Here is an 11,253-nt window from a genome sequence, read left to right as displayed (position 1 = left end):
GTAAGGTCAATGTCAACATATCATGATTATTACTCTGCTTTCTAACTTGATCGTTAAATGTATTCACGGTACCGCTCCCAACATGTCAGAAGATTCTGGCAAGCCATCCTAACAAATAATCTCGATTCTCAATCATAGTTGCTATTTTATCCGGTCACCGAGTTGGGAAGCATGTGATTTCTTTTTTTTACTCAACGATCTTGGAGATGCTATATTAGTGAATGTTAAGAGTCAAAGAAGATTACCAAAATTTAACAAAAACTCCAGCAAATTTATATATGTGAGAATGCTGTTAGGTTGTTTCGAGGAGGTTCAAAGTTGAACCTGTGTCTGATTTAGGGGTTCAATTCACTCGATAATTTTAACTTCTTCACAAACTTGAATTTGATTACATTTCAATTTATATAGCAATGATACATAAATTATAAGAAACTACTCACAAACATCACTCAGCATTTTTGCTTTGACAAGTCAATTACAAAACTTTGCATGAATAATATCAAGAAATAAAGAATCAAAAAGAACCCATAAATAATACAATCATCAATGCTCTACTAGTGTCCGAATAGCATCTTTTTGTGTTTTTGTTAAACCCTGCAATTTTAAAACCAAATAAATTTTCAGTTTATATTATCAACTATCTTTTAGTTATTGCTTTGAAATGCTTGACTGAGAATTTAAACCTGGCAAAGATGATAAAACTGTTCGGTGTTGCTATGCGAGAAGTTCGTAAGGCACTCCGCAAGAAAGCTCGCCAAATTTATCTGACAAAGCATATTTCAAGCAAATTAAAAATATTCTTTACAGCACCACTGAAGTAAATTTAAAAAATAAAGATACCTGGTTCAGTGGATCAGCAGAATGCAACAAGTCATCATCATCCCCATCATCCTCGTTCTTGAATTCACACAGCACAAAAGTTTGTTAGCATTATGGGAAGAAACAAAAAAAAAAGGTGTACGAAAAAGCTCATTAAATAACCTCATTAAAAGCTTTTGCCAATGCTTCAAGTTGATCATAGTTTGTTCTACCAACAGATGTACTACCAGCAGAGTAAATTAAACTTTTATCAGATTTCTCATCTCCTTCATGAATTTCTTCCCAGTCACTCTCCTGTCACAATAAGATCCTCAAGGTAATATCCATTTCTATATTTAAGTTGACATAGAAAAATCTGAAATAGCAAACTACCTCCTCATCGACAGCAGCCACTTGATCTTGAATTTCAATCAAAGTGTCAGCAAGTAAAGCAAGTATCTGCAACAACACATGGGACATGACTCAGCAAATATACTATTTGCAATCCAACATAACTCAGAGAAGAAAGACAGTATGATTGCTTCAATTCAATTTTCAGAGTTCTTCCTTCGACAATTTCATAACAGTTTATTATTCCTCTAGTTAGTTCAAGTAGTGAAGTATTCGTTCAAAATTAGCCTTGCAGAAAGAAATACCTTTCCAGGAAGCAGTACCACAGTCCACTGATCCGGACATAATTTAGCTTTTGAGCGAGTAGTTATCCCTGCATTAGACTATAAGAAAAAAGATAATTACAAGAACATTAAAGCTATGCACATTAAAAGCAGATACATGAAACAAACCTTGATCAATTGGCCTTGTACATTGATTTTCCACAGTTCAGCATGTCTTGAGGATAATAATAAAGCCAAAGCGCTGGTTGTAACTTTAATTTGGTATGCCCCTTGTATCTCTCCTAAGGTTAAGGGGGAAAAGTTAAATCAGTTCAGCATACTTTAGTCTGCAACCGGTATCTAGATAAAAAAAATGGCAGGAGGCTAAAAAGGCAATAAGAGATAATACATCACTTTCTTTCATTTTAATAAAGGAAGAATAGGGACTGCCAAAAAAGAAAAAGAGAAAAAAGTTTCTTTCAAGATTTATCCTATCTTGATAAAATGTTAGCTCATAAATGCTGCTGTAGTACATAATAGACACAAGGTGAACTAGAAAACCTTGAAGGAAATGGTACTGCTGACAAAGTTAAAAATTAAAAAAATAATAATAATAAAAAAAAGCCAAGGGAACTACATGGTGGGGGGAGAAGTTGGGACCAACTGGGCCAAGCATAGAGGCAGATCTATAATAGGTGTGATGAATGAATAATACTAATGATGATTGTTCCTCCAAGAGCCCAAGTTTGTAAATGTTGAGAAACTCAACCAAACAGATACCATGAATAACAGAAAACTAACAAAACAGGTATTGAGAAGAAATGGAGAAGGCTTTATTGACAATTGAAATACTCAAAGAAAAACAGTAGCATGAAAGAAAGGAGCACGATACTTCCAGGGCAAGTGCCCTCTCCCAAAGCTGCAAGCTGTAACCCAAAAATGGAGATAATCATTTCCTATCCCAGTGCCCTGCACAAGCGTGCGCGCACACACACAATATAACCAACTTCCTAAAATTTGCAACTCTGCCAGTTCATTCATAGACATGGGCAATTACCAAAAATGTCTTTGCTTATACTCCTTCAGTCCAAGATAGAATAACTTATAGTGAAGTGAAACTACCATAAAACTCATAAGTATAGTAAAACTCCTATGAAACCTTGGTGGAACTTTATAAAATTTTAGTGAAACGTGTGGAACCTTTTTTGTGTGACCATCTTGTAAAACCTTGATAAAACTCATGTAAAAGGTTAGTGAAATTCACTGTTAAAGCTTGGTGGAACTTAATAACTTCTTGTGAGAACCAATAACTTTAGTGAAACTACTGTGGAACTAGTGAAACTCCTGGGAAACTCTTGGGAACATCTATCAAAATTAGTACTAGTACGTAGTGATGAAACTCTTGTCAAACTCTAGCGGAACTCCTATGAAATTTCTGGAAATACCTATCAAAATTAGTAATGATAAAACTGTAGTGGAAGTCTTGTGAAACTCCTGGAAAATTTTGAAATTGATTAGCTTTTATGCTATATATACTATTTAATTTAGGAAAGTAAAAACGGTATTTTAGAAATTTAAAAAAATAATTTTCTTTTTTAATGTTAAGTGGGCTAAATCTGGTCTATTATGCAAATCTCTATCACTACCCCCTCCTTTAAGTGTCTTGTCCTCGGGACTGATATAAGAAAATTCGCTTTGGATAGTGAGATCGTCTTCCCAAGTAGCTTCATCCGCAAAATGATCTTTCCCCTTGATCAACCATTTTAGAATAGTTACTCCTTGATGAACGATTGAATGAGTCAAGGATAGCTTGAGGAACAACAACAACAACAACAACAACAACAAAGCCTTAGTCCCGAAATGATTCGGGGTCGGCTAACATGAACCATATATTTTGGTTCATGTCACAAGATGTGGCTAAGTTTTACGCTAGCCGCCACAAACCTACCGCAACCCTCCTCCTTTGTCCGGGCTTGGGACCGGCAGTAAATGCCACCAAGTGACCCTCACACAAAAAACTCTCAATTCTAATTCCTTACGCAAAAAACCTTTAACCAACTCAGAAACCACAAACTTTCAGAGTAATGAAAGTATGAAACATGAAAAACGGGGTGAACCTTGCAATAAGGTAGCAGCTGCAACTTATACACAGTAGGACCAAAGCATAAGCATTCCAAACCTTAGTCCCATGAGTCGTCTACTATGCAAAACTCTACCAGTATAAGGACTATTATAGGAGGCAAGTATATTCGGCATAGGATTTCTTCCACCCTTGGGCCAGTGGACAATCAATGAGCTTTAAGTGAACCATGCTAGTCCTTCGGAACTAGGAGGCATGTATCTTGCCCAGGGAAAGAGAAGCGAGATATCTCCATAAAGGAGGAGCCCTATGAACAATATGGGGTCATCGGGCCCATAGCGTGGGCTCCAACGAGAGATGAGTTTCTGTACACATGGAATTATTGTAGGACATTATACAGAATCGAATAAAAATATATGCTTAGATTCGGGTATACTCTTGGAAGTAGGCGTGGAGGAATGCTTGTAAGGGAGGAAAGGGATCCCCTCTGTATTGGTAGTTTGGCCATAGATTTGGGGAATTCTCAGCGCCACATAGGGCTTTTAGCCTAGCAAAGGCCTAACCTCATGACACATGGGTATACAAAATGTAACTAAATGACCATTCATAATACTAATGAAAAATACAACTCACTGTCAATATCATCTTTCAACTGCCTAAACAGCCCTGATGATAAGAAATTATGAATGATTCTCTACACTTATATCCAAGTCTTGAGTTTATAAAATACCTCTCAATCTTCTGATGTTCTAAAAATCTTCCCTTTATATGACCATTCAAATCTGGTAAATTTACCGAATATAACTTGGATTTGATTCTCTCTATATTGTTTCAGGAACCAATTGAGGAATGACAGATTTTATTCAATTCAAATCAAACAAATCAATTGCAATATTCATTGATTTTGATTCCATTTTAGGGTAAAACGCATCCACTGCCATTGAACTCTCCAATAAGTTTTAAAAATGCCAAAAATGTCAAGTTTCTGTCATAAGAACCCCCTGGACTCCAACTTCATTTCCAGAAAAGCTAATTCTAGCCAGAACCTATCGACTAAACCAGGCTACAAGGCTTTTCAGAAAATGAAATTGAGGTAGTGACACAAATTGAACTTTTAAGGTATTCTTAAATTTTTTGGAAATTCAGGGATTGTATTTTAACCTTTCAGTTTATCATAGTTCTCCCATGAGTCCCATACTAACGTTCACTGAAAGTTACAAAGTCATCATTTGTCTCATCTGTAAACACAAACATCAGCTGAAATCTCAAAAACTGAACAAAGCTGTGACTTGTACACAAATCTAAACACACAGAAATATTCTATTAAAGGAGCTAAAGCCAGATGGAAAATTGGACTTCAAGGCAGAACATCAGCAACTGCAATAAATATTATTGGTTTCAGCAAGAGAGTGCTTCAAAGAGACATACCTTGCTGCTTAGTCCATTCAGACATTATATAGACAAAGGAATTTTCATGGCCATTGGCAGGAATACTGATCAGCATATCTATGAATTGTTCAACATTAGGTGCACTCATATGTACCTGAATTTTAAAGACCAAACAATCAACTATTGATACTTAAATGCGACAGAGTGCATTCTTGGAAATTGACCATAAAAGTTCCACAAAATAGAAAATTCAAGCTTGAAGCTAGACAAAGAATTTTATCAACATTATCAAAGAATTTTTCCTATTTCTAAACTGAAAATAAGTCGTGATCTTTTATGTCCCTTAACATGAAGAAGCAACTGTTCATGTGAAATTACCAATCTAGCAAAAATAAGTAACAAAGAGCTTCTCAACCCTGCTATTTGAGCTGACTGCATCCGTCTAACAAGAGCAGCAATCAGGTCTCGGATATGTTGTGCCATTTGCAAAGGCAGATGTAAAATGAGTTGCAAAATATAACTCCCAACAAATAGAGATCCTGAGCTTTCCAAATCTGGGTCAAGAAGCCTGCATACCCCAGATTTTAGCATCAGAAAACCACAATCTAGAAAAAACATATAAATAAACATGTCACAAGTTGATCCATAAAAATCACTTTCATGGTATACAAGCGCCATTATCGCAAACAATTAAGTCCCTATTATTAGTAAAATTCTGCATGCACTATGCAAAATAGCATACATATGTATTTAAAAAAAAAAAAAAAAAAAAAAAGCAGAAGAAGAAGCAAGGATCTTCTAGTTTTCACTTAAAAATGTATCCACCAAGTAGCCACAAAAGCTTAACTTTCTTCTAGCTAAAAGTTCTTCGCAAACAGGTGAAATTAGAACCTTTCACATTTATAAAGCAGTGAAAATATTCTACATGGTAGTGGAAGGAAGCAGAAAAGGTCAAAGCATACTTTCAAATTTATGCAGTAAGTTTGCAACCATCTTGTGTCTATGCTTCTATTTTTACTCACAAAAGTTCCAGCAGTAAGTTTTTCATTGTTGAATATGAAAAATGATGGTATTGGAAGCTGGGACAAATTTGATCCATTGACAAAATTGGTTTCAGCACAATTATGGTACCCACATCATTACAACATTATTCAAGAATAGGTCTCAAACATTCTCATAGACCTTGACATCCTCCACATCATGACATAGGACATGGAAAAGGAAAGAAGGAAAAAGGTCAATATGGCCAACCTTGAAGCTGCATCAAGCAAACTTTTTAGTGCAAATCCAGAATCACTAGACCAATTAAGTATTTCTTGCCGCCCTCCAGATATAAAAGCAGCCAAACATTCTGTAGCATTCTGGTCAGTGATGCAGAAGCAAGATAAGAAGTCATACATCTAAGGTGCATGTCAATAACTACAAGATAATCATAAAAAGAAGGCACATGTTAAAAGAAAAATAACCTGCATTTGGCTGTGATCCTCACTTTGAAGCACTATCCGGATAACAGCATCAAAACAAGCATCATATATTGCTTTTACTACATCACTTGGAGCATTCTGTACAATGCTATCATAAACTGTAATTAGCAAAGAAGGAATCATAATCATGGTGTTGCTTATAGTTGGACAACAACGAAATAGCATACAAGGAAACCTTAACTTGCCTTTAATAGCATAGTTACCAGATCCAAAGATCCAGCAACCAGTCCATCAGGCTGCTGTTGGGTCTGCAAATTAACATGAATATTTATTAGAAACAGCATCTTAATCACTATTTAGCAATTGAAACAGAATTAATTTTGACATAATTCTCTAAAGTATACCTTTGTTAAGATTGGCCCAATATGGGGCAAAATTCGAGAAACCAATGGATGAATACATCCAGGAGCATCTTTTATTGCCTGAGGGAGTTTTCAAATGAATATCTTGAGTAAAAGTACACAAATCTGGCATGCTGAGATGCACAAAATGAAGTCGCATAATTCCATCAAAGTAAATCTAGTGTGAGCATGTATGCAAAATGGATATGAGAAAATCCAGAAATATTGAGTAAACACTTAATTTTTTTCAAACTACTTGTCTCAACACTTTAATGAGTCTCAGACAAAAGAAATCTTTTGTGAAAAATATCAAGATTAACAAAAGCAGATTTGCCATATCTTGATCAAATTGACCAAGAACATGGAAGTACATAAAACAAAATGGCGGCGAAGGAGCCCAAAAAAGACACAAAAATGCAACTGGTAGCAAGATAAGACTAGCTTCATCTTTACCAAGGAAAGTAGCTGAATACATACATCTGTGTTTTAGTTAGCCTTGTATATGTGTATCGTTTACAAATAATTAAACAAACAAAAAAAAAACCTCACCACCAGTCGCTATTGATTTGTTCAATTGCAGTTCTTTTGGATCCTTTTCTTTTCAGTCAGGTCTATATGGTTGCTAAATAATTACACTTTGTGCCTCATTTCAAAGATGAAGAAAAAAGAACATTTAATATTCATAAGCCGATTGCAGTGGAAAAGCTTGAATCAACCAAGCTAGGTGTCCTCAGTAAAAAATTGTTTGCCAGAGAAAGTTACTTCCAAGAGAAAACATTTTGTGCAGAAATAAATAGTCTTATCGTTCATTTGCAAGATAGAATCATCAGGAAATTATTATCAGATAAGGGGTAAAGACACAAGTACAACATTATTTTTATTTAAAGAACACTAACGTAAATAAATCCTTTTCTGGATCTTGAAGACTTGTGAAATATTTAATTATAATTTATAAATTAGCACATGTAACTTTTAGTTTTCTGATTGAACACAAACAATTGAAAATTCCTTTGACAAACTGTTTTCCACAACCCAAACAAATCAATGATGTCAAAAGGGTTTTCAAAGAAAAAAATTCATAGTAAATACAGCCATATTCAAATTAATTTGGCTGCTGAAATGAAATAAACAGCTTGCTAGTTCTAAATATTTCTGAAAGCAAAACTAATATTTGCAAGTTTATATAGTGCCTCCACAGAAACCTAAGTAAAACTGTTGCCATCACAATTCTATCTCTCTCAAAATAAGTCATACAAAAAAAAGATCCGAAAATAAGATGCATGAACCTTAAAACATTCCAGTTGCTAAGTCTATTTATATAACACACATAGGTGGTCAACAAAAAATTTGGAGAAAATAGAAATTGTGTAGATAGATGATAATTACCTCCAGAACCTCAATTGCATCAATGCTGATAAAGGGATCAGAAACATGCAATGCCCACATATTAAGGATTACAGGAGAGATAACAGACTCGACAACGGCTGATACTTCATGAGCTAAAATCAAAAAATACAAACAGTGAGACAGATAACTATAAGAAATGAACACAAGAAGCTCCCTATTATATTCCAAACCCACCTGCCTTAATTGCCGCCTGCATTGTTTCGAGTACGAGGTGTAATGTTTCATCAGATGCCTGTGAGAATAAATCACAGAGAAACTTCTAAATCTCATGTAGGGTAAGAATAATTTAGCGTACCTAATTTTACTTTGCTACCTGGTGAAGTAGATCTGTAAGCGATGAAAACAATGCCATCATTTGAGGTTGAAGATTTCCTGCAGCTTCAGGAAGGAGTAGGGAGAGTGCACGACAAGCACCTATTTTCACAGGCGGGGGCCTGTTAGGATAAAGTTCCATAAGATTTTTATCATTATTGATCATAAAAATAGATACTACAATACAACAAAGTTTGCTTACACATCCATGCCAACTGCCTGCACTGCAGCAGAAAGATAGTGCTCAAGAGTTCCACGGCTGATCTGTAATATACTGATTATCAGTAACAAATCCTCCAAAAGAAAAATATAGCACAGGAGATAAGAAAATATAGTAGTAATTACCACAGAGGAGAACTTAGCAACTAATGAAAAGATGCGAGCATAAAGAAATGGATATTCATGCACCCCTGCAAGACAATCAAATACCACCAAATAGAGTTCACCCACTATTAGTGGAACCATAAACTGGCACAAGAAAACACGAGGAGAAAAGAAAGGAAGGGAAGGAGGGAACCACCTGCTCCAATGTCATTTGTAATCATCTGCTCTATGAGGTTTCCCAAGTTGGCATTTGTTAACCCTGAAGCCTATTAAGGAAAAAGGTTATTACTCAGGAAATATCATCTCCTATTGCAAAGAAATAAAAAGCCCACCATCCCTCTGCTTCACCAAAACTCAGGAAATAGAGACAAGATGTCATAAAACAAACCTCTGCTTCAAGCAATTGTTCTGAAAGTGAAGCCACAGCAAACAATGTAGCCTCCTTCATCTGACATATAATTAAATTATATGTAAAAATGAAGTATAAAATATCTCTTCATGAAGAGAGAGAGAGAGAGAACAGATAGTGATTTGTGAATTTTTCCATGGGCACAATAATAAAGCGAATGATAAAACCACAAGAGAATAACAATCACCTAAAAAGAAATATGTAAAGGAAGCCTAGAAAAACTATTTACTGACTACAATCTTTTGTGGTGGGAATGCCAAGTAACCATTTCACAAACAAGGATGAACTTCAACATCAGCTTTAGCAAATAATTAATAATAATGATTATTATCATATAATAATAGTAGCAGTTAGGGAACAGTTTATAGGCCATGCAATACCATTGCCAATATACGTGCTTTGGTAGTCTACTAATGCCACTAAAACACACTCCCTTAACATATCGTCGAAGTCATAAAGTTATGTTCACTCACCATTCCTGAATAACCTGATCAACAAAGCAATGCGAAAATTATTCTATTATATAAATATTAATTTAAATTACCAATTAAATAGATATATATATATATATGTTATATTATATCATATTGTACATGAATTTAGTATTACACATAATATTACTTAACAAAAAATAATTAAAAATATCTAGTAATATATTACAGGAAGTTCTAACTACAAACTAATAATTTTAAAATCAGATTTAATATCACTAAATATAAAACTTAAAGACATAAGAAAAAGCAAATAATTGGCAGATAGATTATAAAAGAATAAAATGAACACTGATAAACTACCGCCAGTGGGAAATAGAATTGGAATTGGAGGACAACAAAATAATAAAAATGGATTAGAACAAGAAATATATATTACACTGTAGTATTCATATAAATGTATAATGCAAAACATCATTAGATTTGTTTAATAACATTGTATTATTCCTTATGTATAAAATATTTTTATAGTTAATATAATTTCTGGCCATTATGATATTGATCCAAATTCCCAATGTTCAAGCCTCATGCAATATTTAATTAACCCATGAAATTGAATATCTGCCCAAGATTCGAACTGATGCTAACCATAACAAGGATTATTTTAATAAAAAGGAAATAATTTTATGGCCATTGTTATTAACCCCAACATATAATTACCATAGATGAAATTAGCACTTACGTTCTCTTCTTTTTCTGTCCTTATCAAACTAAAATCCATCAATACCCTCAAAACCAGAAATAATACTTAATTTCACACAACAAAAAAAACATCAAGCAGGAGTTTGTTGGGAAATAGTAGTTAAGGGTCCACTTCATATTAATAGCTGACGCACCCCCACATGCGAATGCCCACTGGGCTTGAAGCTTGCACAACACAGACCCATATTACCATGTCCAGCAATTAAATCAACAAATAGGGCTGCCAGGAATCGAACCCTAGACCACTTGGTCAAACTGGCTCTGATACCATATCATGGAACCAATTGAATTAAAAGCTCAAGCTACTAGTTAAAGTTTCACTTCATATTAATAGCTGACAGAACTTTTCCCTTAAAGGAGTTTGGTTTGATACAATTTTATTGGTCAGGGTTAAAAAGTCTTTAATTAACGATTTAGTTGTATTTCTTATTTGACATCTAGCAGTTTAAAGTGTTATGCAATGTTTACTAAATACAACTTCCAGAACAGTGGCATTCATGATTAGAAATTAATTAAGACTCCTAATGCTGTCTTCAATTATAACAGCATTGACCCACAAATTCGAAAAAGAACATCTTATAACCAAGGACTAGCAAAGTCTATGAAGGAATTCGTCTATAAGCAACAAGCAAAGCAGCACATTTAAGGTGATATTCTTAGAAAATTCAAACTGAGTAGAAGAAACACATCAAAGCTCAGATCCAGTAACAAGATCAATCTTCAGAAATAGGAGATCCTCACTTACTTTCCACCAAACTGCGGAACCAGCAGCTTTTTCTTGTTGAGACTCGTTGAATCTCTCTTTTACAGCATCTATGATGGCATTGATTCCGTCTCCACTGAACGAATTTACTACCTCCTCCAGCAGAAGTATACCTACAAGTGATTTTTTATGAAAATTC

At 34.6% G+C, this 11,253-nt stretch overlaps 1 protein-coding gene across 1 annotated transcript in view; it reads right to left on the bottom strand.

Annotated features, from left to right (window-relative positions):
* Positions 1 to 347: 347 nt before the first annotated feature.
* The window catches only part of LOC136234218 (uncharacterized), a 29,309-nt gene continuing 18,403 nt past the window's right edge, over positions 348 to 11,253 (bottom strand). Inside the window, exons 13-33 of the mRNA XM_066024012.1 lie at positions 11,097 to 11,227; positions 9,138 to 9,197; positions 8,946 to 9,015; positions 8,771 to 8,835; positions 8,628 to 8,689; positions 8,427 to 8,547; positions 8,288 to 8,345; positions 8,093 to 8,205; positions 6,710 to 6,787; positions 6,551 to 6,613; positions 6,348 to 6,443; positions 6,133 to 6,242; positions 5,260 to 5,449; positions 4,921 to 5,035; positions 1,602 to 1,714; positions 1,455 to 1,532; positions 1,192 to 1,257; positions 982 to 1,113; positions 841 to 897; positions 684 to 764; positions 348 to 594 (exon numbers count right to left, since the gene is read on the bottom strand). Of these exons, the coding sequence (XP_065880084.1) occupies positions 544 to 594; positions 684 to 764; positions 841 to 897; positions 982 to 1,113; positions 1,192 to 1,257; positions 1,455 to 1,532; positions 1,602 to 1,714; positions 4,921 to 5,035; positions 5,260 to 5,449; positions 6,133 to 6,242; positions 6,348 to 6,443; positions 6,551 to 6,613; positions 6,710 to 6,787; positions 8,093 to 8,205; positions 8,288 to 8,345; positions 8,427 to 8,547; positions 8,628 to 8,689; positions 8,771 to 8,835; positions 8,946 to 9,015; positions 9,138 to 9,197; positions 11,097 to 11,227 (1,910 nt within the window). The 3' untranslated portion in view covers positions 348 to 543. The remainder of the gene's footprint in view (positions 595 to 683; positions 765 to 840; positions 898 to 981; positions 1,114 to 1,191; positions 1,258 to 1,454; positions 1,533 to 1,601; positions 1,715 to 4,920; positions 5,036 to 5,259; positions 5,450 to 6,132; positions 6,243 to 6,347; positions 6,444 to 6,550; positions 6,614 to 6,709; positions 6,788 to 8,092; positions 8,206 to 8,287; positions 8,346 to 8,426; positions 8,548 to 8,627; positions 8,690 to 8,770; positions 8,836 to 8,945; positions 9,016 to 9,137; positions 9,198 to 11,096; positions 11,228 to 11,253) is intronic.

Source organism: Euphorbia lathyris, chromosome 1, assembly GCF_963576675.1.
Source record: "Euphorbia lathyris chromosome 1, ddEupLath1.1, whole genome shotgun sequence".
In the NCBI taxonomy this organism is placed as follows: domain Eukaryota; kingdom Viridiplantae; phylum Streptophyta; class Magnoliopsida; order Malpighiales; family Euphorbiaceae; genus Euphorbia; species Euphorbia lathyris.
The sequence above is the reverse complement of the archived record's forward strand: the minus strand, read 5'-3'. Positions and strand labels throughout refer to the sequence as shown.